The sequence below is a fragment of the Hemitrygon akajei genome, unplaced genomic scaffold (genome assembly GCF_048418815.1).
Source record: "Hemitrygon akajei unplaced genomic scaffold, sHemAka1.3 Scf000077, whole genome shotgun sequence".
Taxonomy (NCBI): domain Eukaryota; kingdom Metazoa; phylum Chordata; class Chondrichthyes; order Myliobatiformes; family Dasyatidae; genus Hemitrygon; species Hemitrygon akajei.
The window spans coordinates 1,915,223-1,939,705 of NW_027331963.1; the positions used below are offsets into that span (position 1 = coordinate 1,915,223).

At 43.8% G+C, this 24,483-nt stretch overlaps 1 protein-coding gene and 1 pseudogene across 1 annotated transcript in view; both read left to right on the plus strand.

Annotated features, from left to right (window-relative positions):
* The window catches only part of LOC140722440 (uncharacterized), a 40,367-nt gene extending 32,241 nt beyond the window's left edge, over positions 1 to 8,126 (plus strand). The window contains exon 3 of the mRNA XM_073037184.1: positions 5,712 to 8,126. Coding sequence (XP_072893285.1) covers positions 6,035 to 7,342 — 1,308 coding nt within the window. The 5' untranslated portion in view covers positions 5,712 to 6,034 and the 3' untranslated portion in view covers positions 7,343 to 8,126. The remainder of the gene's footprint in view (positions 1 to 5,711) is intronic.
* Positions 8,127 to 9,981: 1,855 nt separating this feature from the next.
* LOC140722417 (uncharacterized) lies at positions 9,982 to 22,755 on the plus strand (annotated as a pseudogene).
* Positions 22,756 to 24,483: the final 1,728 nt, after the last annotated feature.

Sequence of the window (24,483 nt, forward strand, 5' to 3'; positions counted from 1 at the left end):
GCATGGTCAATACTTAGTAGCAACCCGTTTGGCAAGAATCCTAGCTTCTAAATGCTTTCTGTAGCCAGCTAAAAGTCTTTCAGTTCTTGTTTGGGGATTTTTGCCCATTCTTCCGTGCAAAAGGCTTCTAGTTCTGTGAGATTCTTGGGCTGTCTTGCATGCACTGCTCTTTTGAGGTCTATCCACAGATTTTCGTTGATGTTTAGGTCGGGGGACTGTGAGGGCCATGGCAAGACCTTCAGCTTCCGCTTCCTGAGGGAGTCCATTGTGGATTTTGAGGTCTGTTTACAATCATTATCCTGTTGTAGAAGCCATCCTCTTTTCATCTTCAGCTTTTTTACAGATGCTGTGACGTTTGCTTCCAGAACTTGCTGGTATTGAATTTAATTCATTTTTCCCTCTAACTGTGAAACGTTCCCCGTGCCACTGGCTGCAACACAAGCCCAAAGCATGATCGATCCATCCCCATGGTTAACAGTTGGAGAGGTGTTCTTTTCATGAAATTCTGAACCTTTTTTCCTCCAAACATACCTTTGCTCATTGCGGCCAAGAAGTACTTTTTTTAACTTTATCAGTCCACAGGACTTGTTTCCAAAATGCATAAGGCTTGTTTGGATGTTCCTTTGCAAACTTCTGATGCTGAGTTTTGTGGTGATGCTGTTTTGTGGTGAGGATGCAGGAAAGGTTTTCTTCTGATGACTCTTTTTTTCAGAGTCTGCTAAATATTCCTGAAGGCCTTTTGCAGTCAAATGGGGGTTTTGATTTCCCTTTCTAGCAATCCTACGAGCAGTTCTCTCGGAAGGATTTCTTGCTCTTCTAGACCTCAACTTGACCTCCACCATTCCAGTTAACTGCCATTTCTTAATTACATTACGAACTGAGGAAACGGCTGCCTGAAAACACTTTGCTGTGTTCTTATAGCCTTCTCCTGCTTTGTGGGCATCATGTATTTTAACTTTCAGAGAGTTAGGCAGGGGCTTAGAGGAGCCCATGGCTGCTGATTGTTGAGACAAGGTTTGTGAAGTCAGGGTATTTATAAAGCTTTGAAATTTGCAACACCTGGCTTTTCCTAATGAAGTTTGTGAACAAGCCATAGCCCTAACAAGGTAATTAAAAAGGTAATTGGTAAAAGTTATCTGACAGCTCAAATCTCTTGGGGTTCCCATACTTTTGCATGGTGCTCCTTTCCTTTTTTCTCACTCTAAAATTGTAAAAACAAAAATAATATACTAATCTTGCTTAAAATGTTGAAAAGAATGTTTCATCTTTAACTTTATGACTTTTGGAGATCAGTTCATCTTCCACTCAGTTAACTATTCAGAATAACAGAAATTTTGACCGGGGTGCCCAAACTTTTGCCTACCAATGTATATATGGTGTGCAAAAGCACTGGCGAGAAAATCCCTCAGTACTGCTGCAAGCCTGTTACATAGGCTGTGTTAGAGTGCGGATGAAGTCGGTGACACCCAGAGGAGATCAAAGTGCTTATTAACAGTGATTTGCTAGCTGTAGAAATAAATACCTCTCTATATAAAATTCAGTGTGTACATATTGTTGTCACTGGGCAAAAATTTGCACAGCACAAGGATTTTGTGCACACTGGTGATTACAAATTGGAGGGAACATTGGTGGGAAGGTGGGGAGACCTTCAGTGTCCCTGATACCCTCACCTACAAGATGTGCATCCAGCTGCAGCTTGCAACCCTGCACTTTGAGGAGCTGGAACATGAAATGGATGAATTCCAGTTCAGCTGGGAGTCGGAAGGGGTGATAGATACAACATGAAGAGAGGTGAGTTACACCCAAGGTGCAGAACACATTAAACTGGTTGAGAGTCAGGAAGAGGAATGAGGTTAAATATCCATCGCAGAGTACTCTTGTGGCCACCCACACAACAACAGGTGGGCCACTTTAGAAACTGTTGGGGGAGGAATTATCTGGCAGAGGTAAGTCAAAGGTGTGATAGGGGATTCGATAGTTAGGGGAACATAACTAAAAGAGGATTAATATCCTAGTGGTAAGGCTTGCAAGTGCTAGTGGGGGAGTTAAACTAAAGTTGCAGGCAGGGAGGGAGCCAGAATGACAGAACAAATAATGGAGGGGGTGAATGGAATTGAATTGAATTGAATTGACTTTATTACTTATATCCTTCATATACATGAGGAGTAGAAATATTTGCATTACGTCTCTGACTAAATGTGCAATGTGCAATTTATGGTAATTTATAATAAATAGTATGTACAACAGGACAGTCAACATAACATAGAAATACAGTTGTATCAGCATGAATTAATCAGTCTGATGGCTTAGTGGAAGAAGCTGTCCCGGAGCCTGCTGGTCCTGGCTTTGGGATGTCCGCACCACTCTCTGCAGAGTCCTGCGACTGAGGGAAGTACAGTCCCCATACCAGGCAGTGACACAGCCAGTCACAATACTCTCAATTGTAACCCTGTTGAAAGTTCTTAGGATTTAGATCCTCATTTCAAACTTTTCAATGCTCTGACGTGAAAGAGGCACTGTTGTGTTTTTTTCACCACACAACCAGTATGTATGGACCATATATTGTGACATTGTAGCCATGACCGGAACTTGGTTCCAGCCGACAGTCTGAGGAATTTAGAGGGACAATTTTTTCTCTAGTGATTGCAGACTATGCCAAGAAACAAAGGTTGATATATTAAGTGATTTTAATTTTCCATATATTGACTGAGAGTCCCATACTGTAAAAGGACTAGTTGGGGTAGAGTTTGTCAAATGTGCCCTTAATCGGGATGTAGAATTCCCAATGTAGAAGTGTGCAATAACTGTTAAGAAATGATCCAGGGCTGGTGACACAAAATAGTGATCATAATGCCATGAGATTCCAAGTAAATATGGAAAAAGAGAGGTCTGGACCACAGGTTGAGATTCTAAATTGGAGAGAGGTCAATTTTGATGGCGTCAGAAAGGATCTGACAAATGTGGATTGGGACAGGCTGTTTTCTGGCAAATGTGTACTTGGTGAGTGGGAGTTCTTCAGAAGTGAAATTTTGCGGGTGTAGAGTTTGTACGTGCCTGCAAAACTAAAAGTTAAAAGGTAACTGGTGCAGGGAACCTTGGTTTTCAAGAGATATTGAGGCCCTGGATATTTTGTTCCTCTAAATGCCTCAGACTGTTGGGTGCTACCAAGACTCATTAATGACTACAATATCATAATTCCACACTGTGAGCTCATCGGACAATTTTTTCAGTTGTCTTCTCTTGGTTTTTAAAAGCTTCCCAATAGTTTCTGCTCTTTTGTTTGCCCTCTCTTTGGCTTTTATGTTGGCTTTGGCTTCTCATTTCAGCCACAGTTGTGTCCTCCTGCCTTTCCAATGCTTCCACTTCTTTGGGATGTGTCTATCACTCACCTCCTGAGTTGCTCCCAGAAACTCCAGCCATTGCTGCTCCATCGTCATTCCTACCAGATTCCCCTTCCAGTCAGGTTTGGCCAGCTTCTCTGTCACAGAAACATGGAGAAGGTCAGAACAGAAACATGCCCACTCTGGATGATCAGATTGGTAATCTATACAGGAGACAAAATAGATGGGGGAGGTTTTAAATAGTAGTTTAGCATCCGTATTGACTCAGGAGATGGACACAGAGTCTATAGAAGTGAGGCAAAGCAGCATCAACTTCATGGACCCTGTACAGATTACAGAGGTGGAGGTGTTTGCTGTCTTAAGGCAAATTAGTGTGGATAAATCCCCAGGGCCTGACAAGTTGTTCCCTAGGACCCTGTGGAAGACAAGTGCAGAAATTGTTGGGGTCCAAGCAGAGATATTTAAATAATCCTTAGTGACAGGTGAGGTACTGGAGGATTGGAGGACAGCTGATGTTGTTCCACTGTTCGAGAAGGGCTCTAAGGATAAACGAGAAAATGTTACGTTAGTGAGCTTGACATCAGTAGTGGGAAAGTTATTAGAACATATGTGCAGGAACCGGATATATAAGTATTTGGATCGATGTGGACTGATTAAGGATAGACAGCATGGCTTTGTGCATGGTAGGTCATGTCTAACCAATCTCATGGAGCTACTTGAGGAAGTTATCAAGAAAGTGGATGAAGACAAGGCAATGGATGTTGTTTACATCGACTTGAGGAAGGCACTTGACAAAGTCTCATTGGGAGTTTGGTCAAGAAGGTTCAGTCACTCAGCATTCAAGATGAGATAGTAAAGTGGATGAGACACGGTCTTTGGGAGAAGCCAGAGTGTGGTAGCAGATGGTTGCCTCGCTGACTGGAGGCCTGTGTCTAGTGGTTGCCACAGGGATCAGTGCTTTATCTGTTGTTGTTTGTCATCTATATCAGTAATCTGGATGATAGTGTGGTTAACTGGATCAGCAAATTTGTGGATGACACCAAGATTGGTGGTGTAGTGGACAGTGAGGAAGACTATCATGGCTTGCAGTGCGATCTGGACCAGCTGGGAAAATGGTTTGAGAAATGGAAAATGGAATTTAATGCAGACAAGTGTGAGATGTTGCACTTTGGTATGACCTACCAAGGGAGGTCTTTCAGAGTGACTGGTCGGGCATGGAGGAGTGTTGTAGAAGAAAGAGACCTGGGAATATAAGTCCTTAATTCACTGAAAGTGGTGTCACAGTTAGATAGTGATTGAAAGCAAGATTTCAGCCCAATGGGCTTCATGAACGAAAGTACTGGCAACAATAAGTGGATGTTATGTTGACTTGTAGCAGACATTGGTGAGGCCTAATTTGGAGTATTGTGTGCAGTTTTAGTCACCAACCTACAGGAATGATGTAAAAGAGGTTGAAAGAGTTCAGAGAAAATTCACAAAGATGTTGCCAGGTCTGGAGGACTTGGGTTATAAGCAGAGATTGAACAGGTCAGGACTTTATTCCTTGGAAAATTAGAGATTTGGGGGAGACTTGATTTTGATGGAGGTAACTGCAAGCTGGCTTTCTCCACTGAGATGGTGTGTGACTACAACCAGAAGCCATGAGTTAAGGGTGAAAGGTGAAACGTTAAGGGGAACATGAGGGGAAACTTCTTCACACAGACGGTCATCCGGGTGTGGAATGAACAGCCATCACGAGTGGTGCATGCAAACTCAATTTCAACATTTAAGAGGTTCGTGTAGGTGCCTGGATGGTAGGGGTATGGGAGTGGGCAGTTTAAATAGTTCAGCACAAAACAGATGGTCCAAAGAGCCTGTTTCAGTGTTGGACTGTGACAAGAACCTAAAATAATACAAAAATTCACTCTATAAGTCCTTTTAACAGCTGTGCGAACCAACCATTCATCTCAGCAGGAATTTTTTATATGGCATTAAAACTGTGGCACTTTAAGTTAATAATACATAAAAGAAAATCCCAGCTGCACGTCAAGAGACTATTTGCGTGAGACTGTTTCAGTTACTGTGGGGCCAGGCACCCATGCAGCTCAGCAGGAACAGGGAATAATACCAATGGAGAGAGTAAAACTGAGCCAAGGCACAGATTGGAGATGGCAGAAATGCCCCATTCTTATAGAGACAGGAAGAGCATTAGAGAATTGATGGTCATTCCAGATATCAGCACTCTGCACAGTCAGGAGATGATTTCTCTGTCCAACTTGGGTTGAACCTCACTGTAACAGTGTGATACCAGATCAGACCTTGTCAACTCATGTAATCTCATCTGAAATGTTGTCCTAAACCCATTGATGGATTTTGAAAATGTTTTTACAGGTTCAAAACGAGAAGGAATTTGTCTCCAGAAAGCTCACTCATGGCATGCGAGTTTTGCTGTCTCTGTCTGGATATTTAAGAAGCAGAGCAAGGGATTCAATCAAATATCCTTCCTGCTCAGACAGTGGGAATGGATTCACTCGGTCATCTCAACTGAAGGTACATCAGCGAGTTCACACTGGGCAAGGCCATTCATCTGTTCTGTGTGTGGAAAGGGATTCAATTGGTCTTCCCATCTCTGGACATATCAGTCAGTTAACACCGGGCAGAGGCTAGTCATCTGCTGAAGTTCTGGGAAAGGATTCACTCCATCATCTGACCTCATGGCACACCAGCGGGTTCACACCAGAGAGAGGCAGTTCACCTGCTCGGACTGTGGGAAGGGATTCACTTGGTCGTCTGAACTACAAAGTCACCAGCGAGTTCACACTGGGGAGAGGCCGTTCACCTGCTCAGACTGTGGGAAGGGATTCACTCAGTCATCCAACCTGCAGAGTCACCAGCGAGTTCACACTGGGGAGAAGCCGTTCACCTGCTCAGACTGTGGGAAGAGATTCACTCGGTCATCTGACCTAATGGCTCACCAGCGAGTACACACCGGGGAGCGGCCGTTCACCTGCTCGGACTGTGGGAAGGGATTCTCTTTATCTTCTCGCTTACTGACACATCAGCGAGTTCACACTGGGGTGAAGCCGTTCACCTGCTCAGTCTGTGAGAAGAGATTCACTCACTTTTCCACGCTACAGAGACACAAGCTTGTTCACACTGGGGAGAAGCCGTTCACCTGCTCAGTCTGTAGGAAGGGATTCACTCAGTCATCCAGTCTGCAGAATCATCAGCGAGTTCACACTGGGGAGAAGCCATTCACCTGCTCAGAATGTGGGAAGGGATTCACTGAGTCATCACACCTACAGAGACACCAGCGAGTTCACACTGGGGAGAAGCCATTCAACTGCTCAGTCTGTGAGAAGAGGTTCACTAACTCTTCCACCCTACAGAGTCATCAGCGAGTTCACACTGGGGAGAAGCCATTCACCTGCTCAGTCTGTGAGAAGGGGTTCACTCATTCTTCCACCCTACGGAGACACCATCGAGTTCACACTAGGGAGAAGCCGTTTACCTGCTCAGTCTGTGGGATGAGATTCACTGATTCATCCTACCTACAGAGTCACCAGCGAGTTCACACTGGGGAGAAGCCGTTCATCTGCTCAGTCTGTGGTAAAGGATTCACTCTGTTATCCAACCTGCAGTGTCATCAGCGAGTTCACACTGGAGAGAAGCCATTCACCTGCTCAGACTGTGGGAAGAGATTCACTGTTTCAGCTAGCTTAATGGCACACCAGCGAGTTCACACCGGGGAGCGGCCGTTCACTTGCTCAGACTGTGGGAAGGGATTCACTTTGTCATCTAAACTACTGAAACACCAGCGAGTTCACACTGGGGAGAAACCATTCACCTGCTCAGTCTGTGAGAAGAGATTCACTGACTCTTCCGCCCTACAGAGACACCAGCGAGTTCACACTGGGGAGCGGCCGTTCACTTGCTCAGAATGTGGGAAGGGATTCACTCAGTCATCCCACCTACAGAGTCATCAGCGAGTTCACACCAGGGAGAAGCCGTTCACCTGCTGAGAATGTGGGAAAGGATTCGCTCAGTCATCCCAACTGCTGGCACACCTGTCAGCTCACAATGGGGAGTGGCCGTTGTTAGGATTCCCTAGGTTTCATTTACTGTGGACTGTCATTTTGAGAGAAAGAGAGAGATTAAGAAGGTGAATCAGTCTGACTTGCAGCTTATTTACATCGCTCGCAGCTTGTTTAGTTTTAACCAAAGATACAGACACTCAGAGTCAGACGGAGACAAAGGAGGAAAAATGGAAGGTTCAAAACAAGGGAAATATGGCCAAAGCTCATGGTTTAGAACTTCCCTATGCCCACAGGTGTGGGTTAATTATCGATTCAGCATACATCAAATGTGTGGTTGTCACCTCTTTTGATCCATGGGAGTGTATCTGATTTGGGGTATCCTGTGAAGACCATTTATGTGTTAACCCTTGCCTGGGTGTGGTGTGGTAATTCATTTGAAGACGATACCACTTTTGACAAGTCACTTTAGGTGGTAATTCGTATGTGGATTTGGAAGAAAGACCGATAAAATCTACAGTGACTGTTCTCTGGTTTTACCACCATGGAACCTGTGGAATTCGACATATTTGCCTTCTCTCAACATTGACCCTGGATTACAAATATCTCCCTCTCATCACCTATTCTGTTGTTGAATTGAACTTTCGTACTTTACCATCTCAAGACTCCAAGCCTTGTTTCCCCCGAGCGCAATAGTTTTGGAGTTATATTTACTCACATATATACACATAAGCAAGATTAATAAAAGTTAACATTGTTAAGTTACTATATTATAAGTAGATTCTAATAAAGATAGTTTTAACATCAAAAACAGACTCCACGTATATCTATTGCTGCTAGTTCATTTCTAAATCGTTACGGTTTGTAACAAAATTGGGGCCGGCGTCCAGGATATGAACAGATTAGTGGCGTATTGATTAATTATCGATTTCATTGGAGAAATCCCTTTTGATTTATTTCTGTGTGGAAAATCAGCAGCAATGGATGCTGATAGATGTCAGGAAGCGCCAGCCTCTGAGGCATTGGAGGACGCCAAAAGGATTGAGTTGTCGAGCCTTGCTAAAAGGTTAAAACTTGCTAAGGGGAAATCGACAATGAGGAGGGCACAGATGCAGAGGATAATAGCTGAACATTATGTATCTGAGGGTGTGCTTAAAGTGGAGGAGTTGGAGGTGTTTCCTGAAAGTAAACCTAGTGGGCTTGAACTCCCGTACAAGTGAGAAAAATTAAAGAAGGAGGCTGCGGAAAGGCAGAGGCAGTTTGAGGCTGGAGAGGCAGAAAAACAGAGAGAAGAGGCAGAAAAACAGAAGGAGGAAGCAGAAAGACAGAGGCTGTTCGAACTGGAAAAGATAGAGAGATTGCAGCAAAGGGGTCGAGTGTTAGACTCTGGTGATAATTTTGAGGCCAGTCGTGAAGTTAAATTGGTACCTCCATTTGACATGGCGGTGGTTGATAAATACTTCCAGCATTCTGAGTAGGTTGCTCAGAGTTTAAAGTGCCCAATAGAGGGTTTGTTCTCTTACAAATTGTAATTAAGGGCAAGGCTCAGCAAGCCTATTATGCTTTGACAATTGATGAAGCAGCTGATTATGACACAGTGAAACAGGCTGTGTTCAAAGCTTACGAGTTGGTCCCAGAATCCTACAGGCAGAAGTTTAGAAATTTGTGGAAATCTGTGAACCATACTTATATGGAATTTGCTTATGAGAAGTTTGTGTGTTTTAATGGCTGGTTCATATATAAAAATATAAGTGATGATTTTAACAGCTTGAAAGTGTTGCTTTTAATTGAAGAATTCAAAAGGTGCGCCCCTGATAACATAAAGACGTATTTAGATGAAAAGGATGCCTCCAGTTTGCAGGGTTCTGCTAGATTAGCAGATGTTTGCTTTAACTCATAAGGTTAAGTTTACCCAGAGTAAGAACTTCCAAAACAGTACCAGGGATAACCAGGTTAAACCAGTAATTAAAGCTGGGACTAGTGACAAGAGTAAGGGTGAAGGGAAGCAGTTGAAGGAGAAATATTCTGGTCTTACTTGTTACTATTGTAAGAAAGCTGGTCATATGATTGCTAATTGTTCCATCCTGAAGAAGAAAAAGGAAATGGAGGCAGTCCCAATTGCCTGTGTTCAGTATGTTGAAGCACCTGTAAATCCACAGGATTCTGAACATTCTGTTGAAGCTCAGTTAAGGTCTGAGAGGTCTGACCGAGTTAAGAAGGGATTCGATCATTTTATGTCAGATTGGTTTGTATTAGTAAAGGAAGGGTCAACCCCGGTACCAGTGAAAATTCTTTGAGTTACTGGGGCTTCTCAGTCACTTATATCAGACAGCGTTCTAAAGTTTGGTGATGAGACTAACACTGGTGCGGTAAATCTTATTAAAGGCATTGGGGGCGACATGGTTTCCGTGCCATTGCACAAGGTAACTTTACTGTCAGGGTTGGTTTCGGGACCTGTTAAGATCGGAGTATGCTCCAGTTTACCAGAGGAAGATGTTATTTTGCTGTTAGTGAATGACCTGGCAGATGGTAAAGTTGTTCCTGCAGTGCAGTTAACAATTAACCCAACCACTGATGACCCACAGATGGATTTTAACATTTATCCTTCATGCGCAGGAACTCGAAGTATGGCTAAAATGTCTGCTGACGCAGACGAGTTTATCACAGAACAGAACCAAGACCCTGAGTTTGAAACTTTAAAAGAAAGAGCTTTCTCAGATGATGAAATTAAGAAAGTGCCAGTAGGGTATTATCTCAAGGATGGAGTGGTAATGAGGAAATGGAGGCCACCTGCTATACCAGCGAGTGAGGAATGGGCAATTGTTCACCAAGCTGTAGTTCCTAAAGTTTATAGGACTGAAATTTTAACTTTGGCCCACAGTCTGCCCTCAGGTGGCCATTTTGGAGTAAATAAAACTGTAAACAGGATTATGAAATAATTCTACTGGCCTAATCTGAGGAAAGATGTTGTGACCTTTTGCAGAAACTGTCACATTAGTCAAGTTGTTGGTAAACCTAATCAGATCTCCACAGTGCCCCACTGCAGTCTATATATAACTGCATTTGGTGAACCCTTTTCAAAATTTATAGTGGATTGTGTTGGCCCATTGCCAAAGACTAAAGCTGGCCATCAGTATCTGCTAACTATCACGTGTACTGCATTCAGATTCCCAGAGGGAATACCTCTCAGAAATATTAAAGCTAAAACTGTGGCGAAGGCTCTTAACAAGTTTTTTTACTTTATTTGATTTGCCTAAAGAAATCCAGTCTGATCAAGGAAGCAATTTAACATCTGGATTATTCCAGCAGGTATTTTATGTACTGGGAGCTAAACAAATTACATCGTCTGCGTACCATCCAGAATTACGATGGGTTCTAGAAAGATTTCATTCTACCCTCAAAACAATGATTAAGACATAATGTGTTCCACACTGTCTCTCTCTCTCTCGGAGAAATACATCATCGGACACACGCACGCACATGCCAAAAAAAGACATACTGTGTTGAAAATGGAAAAGACTGAGATGAAGGAATATATTTGCTTTTGTTCGCAGTAAGAGAGTTGGTACAAGAATCACTGGGCTTTAGTTTATTTGAATTTGTATTTGGTCATAGAGTGAGGGGACCTTTGACCTTGTTAAAGGAACAGTGAATGGATGGGGATGTGCATGTTAACTTGTTAGACTAAGTTTTGAAGTTCAACAATGAACTACTCCAGGCCTGTAGTCTAGCGGGACAAAACTTAAAGATTTCTCAAAACAAAATGAAGTGTTGGTTTGATAACTGGGCTTGCGAAAGAAAATACCAGGTGGGGGATAAGGTGCTCACCTTATCTCCAATGTTGACAAATCCACTTCAGGCAAAACTCAATGGACCGTATGAAATAGTCTCTCAAATTAATAATGTGAATTATCTTATCAAAACACCCGACCAATGTAAACTAACATAGGTGGTACAGATAGATATAATAAAGCTTTATTTTGACAAGCAGGCACCATCTGTGAGTGTTGTTGTCAAAATATATGAATCTGACAACCCTGAGAATAAAGCAATTGACTTGTCTGAGACTTTTCACAAGCCAAACATTGTCCCAGTTAGGCTAATGAACTCGGTTGTTCCAGAAAACTTTGATAACAGGTTGGCTCACCTGCAGCCAAAACAACAACAACAGCTGAAGGAATTAATTCTGATGTTTAAAGATTTATTTCCTGATGTTCCCAAGCAAACCACGGTCGCAATACATGATGTAGATATTGGTTAAACCGATTAAAGAACACCCATATCGCATGAACGTAGAAAAGTGTAAATAGGCTGAGAAAGAAATTGAAAATATGCTGGAAAATGGTATTATTAGTCCTTCAGCATCAGATTTGAGCTCACCCTGCATTATTGTGCCTAAACCTGATAGACATGGTTTCTGTGCCATTGCACAAGGTAACTTTACATTCAGGGATGGTTTTGGGACCTGTTAATATTGGATTATGCTCCAGTTTACCGGTGGAAGATGTTACTTTGCTGTTAGGGAATGACCTGGCAGATGGTAAAGTTGTTCCTGCAGTGCAGTAAACAACTGACCCAACCACTGACGACCACAGATGGATTTTAACATTTATCCTTCCTGCGCAGGAACACGAAGTATGGCTAAAATGTCTGCCGACGCTGACGAGTTTATAGCAGAACAGAACCGAGACCCTGAGATTGAAGCTTTAAAAGAAACAGCTCTCTCAGATGATAAGATTAAGATAGTGCCAGATAGGTATTATCTCAAGGATGGAGTGTTAATGCAGAAGTGGAAGCCACCTACTATACCTGTGAGTAAGGAATGGGCAATTGTTCACCAAGTTGTAGTTCCTAAAGTTTATAGGACTGAAATTTTAACTTTGGCCCACAGTATGCCTTTAGGTGGCCATTTTGGAGTGAATAAAACTGTAAACAGGATTATGAAATAATTCTACTGGCCTAATCTGAGGAAAGATGTGACCTTTTGCAGAACCTGTCACACTTTTCCAGCTGTGGGTAAACCTAATCAGGTCACCCCAGTGCCCAACTGCGGTCTATACCTGCATGCGGTGAACCCTTTTCAAAATTTATAGTGGATTGTGTTGACCCATTGCCGAAGACTAAAGCTGGCCATCAGTATTTGCTAACTATTATGTGTACTGTATCCAGATACCCAGAGGCAATACCTTTCAGAAATATTAAAGCTAAAACTGTGGCGAAGGCTCTTACCAAGTTTTTTTTTTACTTTATCTGGTTTGCCTAAAGAAATCCAGCCTGATCAAGGAAGCAATGTTACATCTGGATTATTCCAGCAGGTAGTTTATGAACTGGGAGCTAAACAAATTACATCATCTGCGTACTATCCAGAATTACAATGGGTTCTAGAAAGATTTCATTCTCCCCTCAAAACAATGATTAAGACACAATGTGTTCCACACTGTCTCTCTCTCTCAGTCCGTGCCTTGTAAAGGCTTGAAAAATACATCATCGAACGAATGCACCCACACGCCAAAAAAAGACATACTGTATTGAAAATGGAAAAGACTGGGATGAAGGAATATATTTGCTTTTGTTCGCAGTAAGAGAGTTGGTACAGAAATCACTGGGCTTTAGTCCATTTGAATTTGTATTTGGTCATAGAGTGAGGGGACGTTTGGCCTTGTTAAAGGAACAGTGGATTGATGGGGATGTACATGTTAACTTGTTAGACTATGTTTTGAGGTTCAACAATGAACTACTCCAGGCCTGTAGTCTGGCGAGACAAAACTTAAAGATTTCTCAAAACAAAATGAAGTGTTGGTTTTGTTACGAAGGATGAACAACTCTGATGGCAGAAGGGTGCAGAGTGGCCCCTGCCACCTCCCCTTTTGGAGAATCGCAAATCACTACTATTTCGATGCTGCTACCAAGGAAGTAAGAGAGACAAAAGGAAATCTGCCAGGGCAGTTGTTATTGATAACAGCTCATGAAAGAGAACGAGAGAGAGAGAGAGAGACAGCTAAGAGACACAGCTAAGGAGGAACGTCTCCTACTGACAAAAGGGGAGATTTAATGCTATTGTCTTTTGGAGAAGGATTGGTTACTTGGTACTGTTCTATTCATTGAAATCCCTCAGGGGACAGCCAGAGTGGGCTGGTTTGATGGGTTACGTCAGTCAGACCTGATTGCCACCTGAGACCCCATGAGTGGGTATAAAAGTGAGGTCTGGGGTAACACCCCTCAGACGCACCGGGAGAAACGCTAGTGAGCATCAGAAACCCACGAGACAGGGTGGGACATCGAAGACCAAACGGAGGGTCGGTAAATTTTAACTTACAGTGTTTTACAGCGAGGCCGGTGGGGGCTTGTGTGTGTGTCCACCCTTGCCTGGGTGACGAGTCCACCACGGAAGAACGGTCTGGCTAAAGGACGGAGGGGTCATACCTGAATGGTCACTACAACAACGCATCGACGGATCAAAATCGAAAAGGACGGTTGGCAAGATAATAGCTGTTACTGTTCACACGTTTTCTCTCTCTCTCTCTCTCTCTCTCTCTCTCTCTCTCTCTCTCTCTCTCTCTCTCTCTCTCTCTCTCTCTCTCTCTCCACCTCTCTCTCTCTCTCTCTCTCTCTCTCTCTCCACCTCTCTCTCTCTCTCTCTCTCTCCACCTCTCTCCACATCGGCAAGCAACTACCGCAGCCTGCATGAACTGAACGGAACTTTATATTTCCATCTGTCATTTCATTATCCCCTAGACAACGATAGAGCTTGTTTCATTAGTGATTATTATTATACCCGCACTTTTAGGTTTAGTATTGCTAACGTATATTCTCTGTATATTCGCATTGATATTATTTTGTATATTTTTGCTAATAAATATTGTTGAAAATAGTATCAACAGACTCCAACGGACACTTCTATCTTTGTTGGTAAGACACCCAGTTACGGGGTTCGTAACAGTTTGATAAGCGAGCTTGCGAAAGAAAATACCAGGTGGGGGAATAAGGTGTTTACCTTATCTCCAATGTTGACAAATCCACTTCAGGCGAAACTCAATGGACCCTATGAAATAGTCTCTCAAATTAATAATGTGAATTATGTTATCAAAACACCCGACCGATATAAACTAACACAGGTGGTACAGATAAATATGATAAAGCCTTATTTTGACAAGCAGGCACCATCTGTGAGTGTTGTTGTCAAAACTTATGAATCTGGCAACCCTGAGAATGAAACAATTGACTCGTCTGAGACTTTTCACAAGCCAAACATGGTCCCAGTTAGACTAATGAACTTGGTTGTTCTAGAAATGCTGAGAAAGATCTTAGAAGGTTTCTGGGAATGAATGGATGTTACCGTAAGTTCTGTAACAACTTTGCTGGTATTGCTCTTCCTCTGACTAATTTACTGAAGAAGGGTGAAAAGTTTGTTTGGACCGAGCCTTGTCAGAAGGCATTTGATCGATTGTTACCAGTATTTGAGATTAGGCCAATCAATGTAGTGCTGTCAGCAAATTTAAATAGCAGATTATAGCTGTGGGCAACACAAGTCATGGGTGCACAGAAAGTAAAGGAGGGGGCCAAAGAGACAACCCTGTGGGTTTTGTGTCCAGAGGGTCAGAGAGAGAGAGAGAGGAGATGGAGCCCACTGTTACCACATGCGGCGATTTGACAAGAAGTCCAGGATCCAGCTACACAAGGCAGGGTGAAGGCCGAGGTCTCTGAGCTCCTTGTCGGTACTTCACGCCTTCATATGGCTACTGCTCTGCCCATGATTGCAAGGAACTGCAGAGAACTTTGGAGAGCAGAGAACATCAGAGAAACAAGCCTCAAATCCATGGACTCTCCCGACACTTCCCCTCCCTCGGAAAAGCAGGCCATGTACTCAAAGATCCTCACAACCTGGATATTCTTGCTACAAACCCGCTCCCACATTGGCGGAGAGATACAAAACCCTTTAGGTGCGTACAACCAGGCTGAAGGACGGCTTCCTGTCTGCAGTCATAAGCCAAATGAATCATAAAATGGACTCGACCTCACAATGTAACTCGACGTGACCCTGCACCATATGTCTATCTGCACTGCACTTTCTCTGCAGCCATAATGCTTTGTTACAGTTATTGTTCTGTCGTATATCAGCTCAATGTACTGTTGTAATGTATCGATCTGTGTGGATGGTACATCAGGCAAGATTTTACCTGTAGCTCAGTACGTGATGATAATAAACAAATTTCCCCATTTTAATTGGGTGGAAATATTAGACAGACTGAGCTTCTGCTCTGGAACCACAGAAGGAAACTGAACTGTTGTCATTTCTGTGGAAAGCAAATATCTGGAAAATGCTTCAATCTCACATTGCGATCTGCAGTAACTGGGATCAGGTGACCGGTGGTGGGTCTCCTATATCAATATCAGAATCAGGTTTAATACCACCGGCATGTGCCATGAAATCCGTTGTCTCTGCGGTAGCAGTAGAACCTAATTCTTAACAAAAGATTTTAACAATTGTGATTTAAAGTAAGAATATATATAATGCAAAAATAGAAAAAATAAAAATGTAATAAACTATTTTAATTGTGTGGAACTATTTGACTGACTGGGTTGTTGCTTTGGAAATTCTGAAGTGAAGCTGAATTAAACTTTACACATTTATGAGAAGCTCAGAGAAATAGAAAAGCCTAAATTCTCACATAAATGGGTCAGACACCCAGAAACATCGGCAGCTCTTCAGCACGTCGAAACAGTGAATGAAACATGCAGAAAATATTGCAGGGAAAAAAAAACATTGTCCACCCACAATGAGAGGATGTGACAGATCCGGATCTCACTGACTTGTCTGAACGGGTGAAAGATGAAGCTACACGTACACGTAGAGCAGTGACCCGCAGATGCTGCAGAGCTGCAGAAAAACATGAATGGGAAACGGGATCAGGTGACGGGTGGAGGGTCTCCCTCCTGAACCGGTGACACTGCTCCTCTCCACTCACACGCTGCCCGAACCATCCGCCGCATTCCAAAAATTATTCCATATTTACACCAGATACATGTCTACTTTTCCACACCATATCCACCCCGATCCCTTTCCCTCTACCCCCAGGTCACAGAGTCACAGGCTCGATTCCCATCCAGGTCCGAAACATAATTCAATCCCAAACAGGAAGTGTTCACGTTTCATTTAAATCAGTTCTGTGTTTATAAACACTAATTTCTATTCACATTCCTCCGGCTTCAGTGGACAGGATCACTGAAACATCAAGTGAGAAACAGCAGGAGGTGGCCATTCGGCCCCTCTAACCATCAACAAGATGGCGGCTGCTCCCCCATCTCAGCCACGTTTCTGTCTGATCCTCATTTCCTCGATCCCTTCGGTCACCACACATCTGCCGGCCTCTTTTCTACGTGAGGACGATCACTGATTCTTCACCGCCCTCTGTGGAGGAGATTTACGGATATTCACCACCCTCGGAATGGAGATCTTTCCCCTCATCACAGTCCCGGACAGTCCACCCCCTTTTTCAGAGACTGGGATCTCTGGTTCAACCGGTAATGATGTTCAGAGTTATCACATTTGATCTTTCTTCAAGTTTTGACCCCACCACTCCAGGGATCAGTCAGGTAAATCTTCATTGCACTCTCTATAACAAATACTCTCTAACCTCTTTGTTCATCCTCTGTGGAATTAATTTCCATCTTCTGCAGCCCCGTGTTGCCTCAACTACTCACCTCCCACCCTTGTCACTATTTTCAGCTTCCACCACCCGTCTCACCTGGATCCACCTCTCACTCCCCAGCTCTTGCCCCATCCCCACCCCTCACCTATTTCTCTGACTATTTCCCGTCCACACTCAGTCCAGAGGGAGGGTCTCGGCCCGAAATGTTGACGGTCCATTTCCCTCCACAGATGCTGTCCGACCCACTGAGTTCCTCCGGCAGTTTGTTCCTTGGTCTGTATAACCCGTGTTACTATGGGGAGAGGGATTTTACACCATATTCCAGGGTTAGGGTTAGGGTTAATGGACTTTTCGGTGAGACAGCAACATTAATCACGGGTTTCATCACTGAATCCAGTGTTGTGGGATGTAAAGTCCCCTGTTACGTGTCCGGCTGTGCCGTGCTGTTGGTGGAGTTGGCGGCGTGGTGTTTGTCTCGATTCGGGTCACAACACCAGAATTGCCAGCGGGGTCCACACACAGTGTATTCCTCAACAGAAAACCTCTCGTCCCTGCAGTCTTTGTCTCCTGGTAAACTCAACACCCTGACAGTGTGGACCATAGATACCCCTTCCTCTCAGAGTCAGGGGATCATTCAGACAGCTGATCGCTGAGAGGAATTATATTTATTGGTCATTAAAGTTCGCCGAGATTCATTTGGACGGATTTGATGTGGAGTTCGGGGTGTCACAGTGAAAGGGCCGGACGGCCGAACTCTCTCCGTTGTCCAATCATCCTTCCAGGTGAGGCGACACTTCACCTGTGAATCTTCCGGGGTCGCCTGTTGTGTCCGCTGCTCCCGATGTGGCCGCCTCGACACTGGTGACACAGGCTTCTCCACAGTTGTGCGGGGTAGGAAATTTTTTTTAACGGGCGTTGATATTTTTCTTCCGTTTTGTGCGGGAAGGGTGGGTTTTGGGGGTTGATGATCGGGATGCCGTCCTTTTTGATTCAGGGGGTGGGAAGGGAGTTTCATTTTTTTTCTCTCTGAACGATTTCATGTTTTATTTGTTTCGTGGTTCTCTGAAGAAGAAAAAAAATCTCAGCGTTATTTATGAATACCTGCTTTGATAATAAATTAACCTTTGAACTGTCCACTCCGAGCGGGACTTACTTACTTAGTCACTCAGCCAGGAACAGTCTGTGAATGCTCCCACCTAATTCACCAATTCCCCTTACACCACAGATATATCTGTCCAGATACTCCCCACACAAGACAGGCTGGAGCCAAAAATATTTACTACATGCCAGGCCCTAAAGAGAAATTACAAAATGGTCATAATGGCTTATACACACAGAACAGACTGAAGCTGTCCTATCTCTACACATGAGTGCACATGGAGATAAGCATCCTGAAAACCTAGCTAGCTACCCTGAAGAATAAATATGGCTCAGCACGGCTTAGTACATCTGTTGATCATCAGCAGTTTCTTTCAGAAAAACAGGCTGCTATAGTTTAACGAAGTGTTAACCTTCTAACATACTTTATCATTCCCTCCTTTAGATCATTACATGATCAACAAAGCAGTAACATTTTACAGAGAAAGCAACCAAGTACAGCATTGACTTCTCAGTGGGTAAAAACGGCATACCTCAGTAATTATAACAATGATATGTACAACCATTTGGTCATAATGCAATTTCATGCCCCACATATTACCGACAGGTCTTCGTAGATCACCATTTCGACCCTTCGGTGAACCCGTGTAAATCCTGCCCTACTCTCTTGATGCTGTCAGTCTCCTCGGCAGTGTGCTTGGAGAGGGATATAACGTTAGTAGATTCATCAGGGATATAGGTGCAGCATTCTGTGTCAATAATAGCACCGGTTCCCTCTTTCTCAGCTGGGATAAAATCTAAAGCCGTAAGATTCTATACGACTGTTTGCCGGTTTGCAATCATTTCAGTGGATGTTTCTGTTACTTGGACCTGTGTTTCTGTCAGGGCCCCTGCAGTATTGTGGCCAGCTCCTCAAGTGCTTGTAGCTAAATTGATTATCTCTCGTGAATTACTGGCTACTCCATAGGAGAGAAAAGCGATCATCCAAAATCGCTCAGTCTCAGTTATTCCTCTCGGCTGATCGGTTCTGGCCAGGATGCATGTTTCCCAGTATAGGAAGTTCAGTTTGGTGGGGGCCCGCGATACCATCCCTCAAAACACCGACAGCCACAGTCATCTCTGACTGGACCACAGTTCCTCACTCTCTTCCCCAGGTGTTATTTGAGGAAGCCCAGGCTGAGAGTTCCTCACTCTGGTTGAGCAGGATTACAGACATTGGAATCATAGTTTTACCCAGCAGGCCGCTAGTTCTACCTGTTTGGCAAGGTGTGACCGAGAGAGAGAAAGGTGTTAACATGGGGGCCCCCAGAATGACATAAACACGAACACCTCTGTTACATTCCTGTAACGGTTTAAATGAACCAGCAGCAATAGACCACACCTGGAGTGTGCTTTTGATGTTAAAACCACTGTCTTTATTCGTATCTACTTATAATATAACAAATTAAGCAAAATAATCAAAAGCTAAAAGTGTGTAAATATAACTCCCAAACCACTGAGCTCAGGGAATGCCAAGCTTAAAGTCTTGAGATGGTAAAGTATGAAAGTTCAGTTCATTCACGGAATCAATGACGAGAGAGAGATATTTGTAATCCAAGGTGAATGTCGAGAGAAGGCAATTACATTGAATTCCACAAATTCCACAGTGGTAAAACAAGATAACAGTCGCTGTCGGTCTTATCCGTCGTTGTTATAAATCCACATATGAATTATCTCCAAAAGTAGCTTATCACAGGAGTACTGTCTTCAGAAGGAACTAACTCTCAAGCAAGGGTTAACACACAGGTTTATTCCGCAGGGTATTCCCAATCCAGACCCAACATACAAAGTATTGCCGACAGTGATTTCCACAGAATATCCCTTCTCACAAGTGTTTACCACATAACACACCCGAATCCAGCTAAGGGTTAACAAAAGTGGTAGGCACGGGATACTCCAACAAAATCCCAGATGGATTATACGAATTATCACCAACAGTGATTGGTCACAGGGGTAACTCTTTAAGTGAATTACCACACCCAGGCAAGGGTTAGCACAAGTGGTCCTCACAGGATACTCCCAAACCAACAGATCCACTCCAATGGATCAAACAAAGTGACAATCACATATTCGGTATATGCTGGATCAATAGTCAACCCACCTTGTGGGCATAGGAGAGTCCAAACAGTGGCCTTTGGCCACTAGGTCCTTTGTTTCGAACTTTCCATCTTCTTTCTTTCTCTCTGGCTGACTGTGTTTGTGACTGTCCTTGCTTAAATAAACAAACTGTAAGCTGTGTAAACACAAGCTGCAAGCAAGTGTAAACACGCTGCATAGTCAAATAGTTCCGCCCCTCTCTCTCTCTCAGTAAGAATCAAACAGGAGCCGGGAAAGCCAGGCTTGTATACACAGGAATTTAGTAGGAGAATTTAGAATTTAGTATTTTCTCCCCGTATTGCCTTTTTAGATATCTTCTGTTGCTCTTTAAAAGTTTCCCAATCCTCTGGCTTCCCACTCATCTTTGCTATGTTATACATCTTCTCTTTTATTTTTATACTCTCCTTGACTTCCCTTGTCATCCACGGTCGCCCCCTACTCCCCTTAGCTGGCTTTTACCACTGAAATGGTGTGGGACTACAACCAGAGGCCATGGGTTAAAGGTGAAAGGTGAAATGTTAAGGTGAACATGAGGGGGAACTTCTTCACACAGTCAGTCATTCGGGTGTGGAATGAACAGCCAGCACAAGTGGTGCATGCGAGCTGAATTTCAACATTTAAGAGGTTCGTGTAGGTACCTGGATGGTAGGGATGTGGGAGTGGGCAGTTTAATTCGTTCAGCACAAACCAAATGGCCCAAATGTCCTGTTTCTGTATTGCAATTTTCCACAAGAACCTGAAGTAACGCTAATATTCACTCTAAGTCCTTTTAACAGCTGTGCAGACCAACCATTCACCTCAGCAGGGATTTTTTATATGGCGTTAAAATTGTGGAACTTTAAGTTAATAATACGTGACAGAAAATCCCAGATGCACGTCAGGAAAGAGTATTTGTGTGAGAGTGTTTCATTTACTGTGGGGCCAGGTGCCCATGCAGCTCAGCAGGAAGAGGGAATAATACCAATGGAGAGAGTCAAACTGAGCCAGGGTACAAATTGCAGATGGCAGAAATGCCCCATTCTTATAGAAATAGGAAGAGCATCAGGGAATTGATGGTCATTCCAGATACCAGCACTCTGCCCAGTCAGGAGATGATTTCTCTGTCCAACTTGGGTTCAACCTCATTGTAACAGTGAGGAACAGCCAGATCAAAACTTGGCGACTCAAGCAATCTCATCTGAAATGTTGTCCTACAGCCATTGATGGACTTTGTAAATCATTACACAGGTTAAAACGAGAAGGAATTTGTCTCCAGGAATCTCAAACACAACACGCCAGTTTTGCTGTCTCTGTCCAGATATTTAAGAAGTGGAGCGAGGAATTCAATCGACTATCCTTCCTACTCAGACTGTGGGGAGGGATTTATTCGGTCATCTGACCAACTGGCACGCCCGTCATCTTACACAGGAGAAAGGACGGTCACCTGCTCAGACAGTGGGAATAGATTCACTCGGTCATCTCAACTGAAGGTACGTCAGCAAGTTCACACTGGACAAGACCATTCACCTGTTCTGTTTGTGAGAAAGGATTCAATTGGTCTTCCCACCTGCGGACACACCGTCAGTTCACACCGGCCAGAGGCTGGTGATCTGCTGAATTTGTGGGAAAGGATTCACTCAATCATCTGACGTAATGGCACACCAGCGGGTACACACTGGGGAGAAGCCATTCACCTGCTCAGAATGTGCGAAACGATTCACTCGCTCTTCCACCCTACAGATACATCAGCGAGTTCACACTGGGGAGAAGCCGTTCACTTGCTCAGTCTGTGGGAAGGGATTCACTCAGTCATCCAACCTACGGAATCACCAGCGAGTTCACACTGGGGAGAAGCCGTTCACCTGCTCAGTCTGTGGGAAGGGATTCAGTCATTCATCCAACCTACAGAGTCATCAGCGAGTTCACACCGGGGAGAGGCCATTCACCTGCTCAGTCTGTGGGAAGGGATTCACTCTATCACACCACCTACAGAGCCATCAGCGAGTTCACACTGGGGAGAAGCCGTTCACCTGCTCAGTCTGTGGGAAGGGATTCAGTCATTCATCCAACCTACAGAGTCATCAGCGAGTTCACACCGGGGAGAGGCCATTCACCTGCTCAGTCTGTGGGAAGGGATTCACTCTATCACACCACCTACAGAGCCATCAGCGAGTTCACACTGGGGAGAAGCCGTTCACCTGCTCAGTCTGTGGGAAGGGATTCACTCAGTCATCCAACCTACAGAGACACCAGCGAGTTCACACTGGGGAGAGGCCATTCACCTGCTCAGTCTGTGGGAAAGGATTCACTCAGTCATCCACCCTACAGAGACACCAGCGAATTCACACTGGGGAGAAGCCGTTCACCTGCTCAGTCTGTGGGAAGGGATTCACTCTATCACACCACCTACAGAGACACCAGCGAATTCACACTGGGGAGAAGCCGTTCACCTGCTCAGAATAAGGGAAAGGATTCAGTCAGTCATCCCACCTACTGGCACATCAGTCAGTTCACAATGGGGAGTTGCCGTTGTTATGAATCCCTAGATTTCGTTTGCTGTAGACTGCCAGTTTAAGAGAGAGAAATTAAAAAGTTAAATCAGTTTGACTTGCAGCTTGTTTACATCGCTCGCAGCTTGTTTAGTTTTAACCGAGGACACAGACACTCAGAGTCAGACGGAGACGAAGGAGGTAAAATGGAAGTATCGAAACCAGGGAACTGGTGGCCAAGGGTCACTGATCGCAACTTTCCTATGCCCACAAGGGTGGGTTAATTATCGATTCAGCGTACTGAAATGTGTGGTTGTCACCTCGTTTGATCCGTAGGAGTGGATCTGATTTGGGGTATCCTGTGAAGACCAGTAATGTGTTAACCCTTGCCTGGGTGTGGTGGGGTAATTCACTTGAAGACGATACCCCTTGTGACAAGTCACTTTCCGTGATAATTCGTATGTGGATTTGGAATGATGACGGATAAAATTTACAGCAACTGCTGTCTCGTTTTACCACCATGAAACCTGTGGAATTCGACATAATTGCCTTCTCTCAACATTTACGCTGGATTACAAATATCTCTCTCATCACCTATTGCATGGTTGAACTGAACTTTCATACTTTGCCATCTCAAGACGCCAAGCCTTGTTTCTCCCGAAATCAATATTATATTTGCACACATATATACACATGACACATTTGTTTATCTTGTTTAAATTATTATATTCTAAGTAGATTCTAATAAAGTTGGTTCTAACATTAAAAACAGACTCCAGGTGTAGCCTATTGCTGGTGTTCGTTTCTAAAGCGTTAAAATTCGTAACAAAATTTGGGCCTGCGTCTGGGATATGAACAGATTTGGGGGCGTAGTCATTAATTATCGATTTCATTGGGGAAATTCCTTTTGATTTATTTGTGTGTGAAAAATCTGTAGCAATGGATGTTGATAAATGTCTCGAAGTGCCAGGCATTGGAGGACGCCAGAAGGATTGAGTTGTTACATATTGGTAAAAGGTTAAAACTTGCTAAGGGGAAATCGACAATGAGGAGGGCACAGATGCGGAGTGTAATAGCCGAACATTATGTATCTGAGGGTGTGTTTAAAGTGGACGAGTTGGAGGTGTTTCCTGAACGTAAACCTAGTGAGCTTGAGCTCCAGTACAAGTGAGAAAATTAAATGCGGAGGCTGTGGAAAGGCAGAGGCAGTTCGAGCTGGAAAGGATAGAGAGATTGCAGCAAAGGGGTCAAACGTTAGACTCTTGTGAAAAGTTTAAGGCCAGTCAGGAAGTTAAATTGGTGCCTCCAGATTGCTGCTCAGAGTTTAATGTGGCCAAAAGAGGTTTGGCCTATTCTCTTACAAAGTGTAATTAAGGGAAAGCCTCAGCAAGCCTATTCTGCTTTGACAGTTGATGAAGCAGCTGATTATGACATAGTGAAACAAGTTGTGCTCAACGCTTACGAGCTGGTCCCAGAAGCATACAGGCAGAAGTTTAGAAATTTCAGGAAGTCTGTGAACCAAACTTATATTGAACTTGCTTATGATCAGTTTTTGTGTTTAGCTGCTGTTGCACATATAAAAATATAAATGATTTTAACAGTTTGTAAGAGTTGATTTTAATTGAAGAATTCAGAGGGTGCGTGCCTGATGACAGAAAGAGATATTTAGATGAAAATGATGCTGCCACTTTGCAGGAGTCTGCTGGATTAGCAGATAAGTTTGCTTTAACTCATAAAGTTCTGAACATTCTGTTGAGGCTCAGTTAAGGAAAAAGGA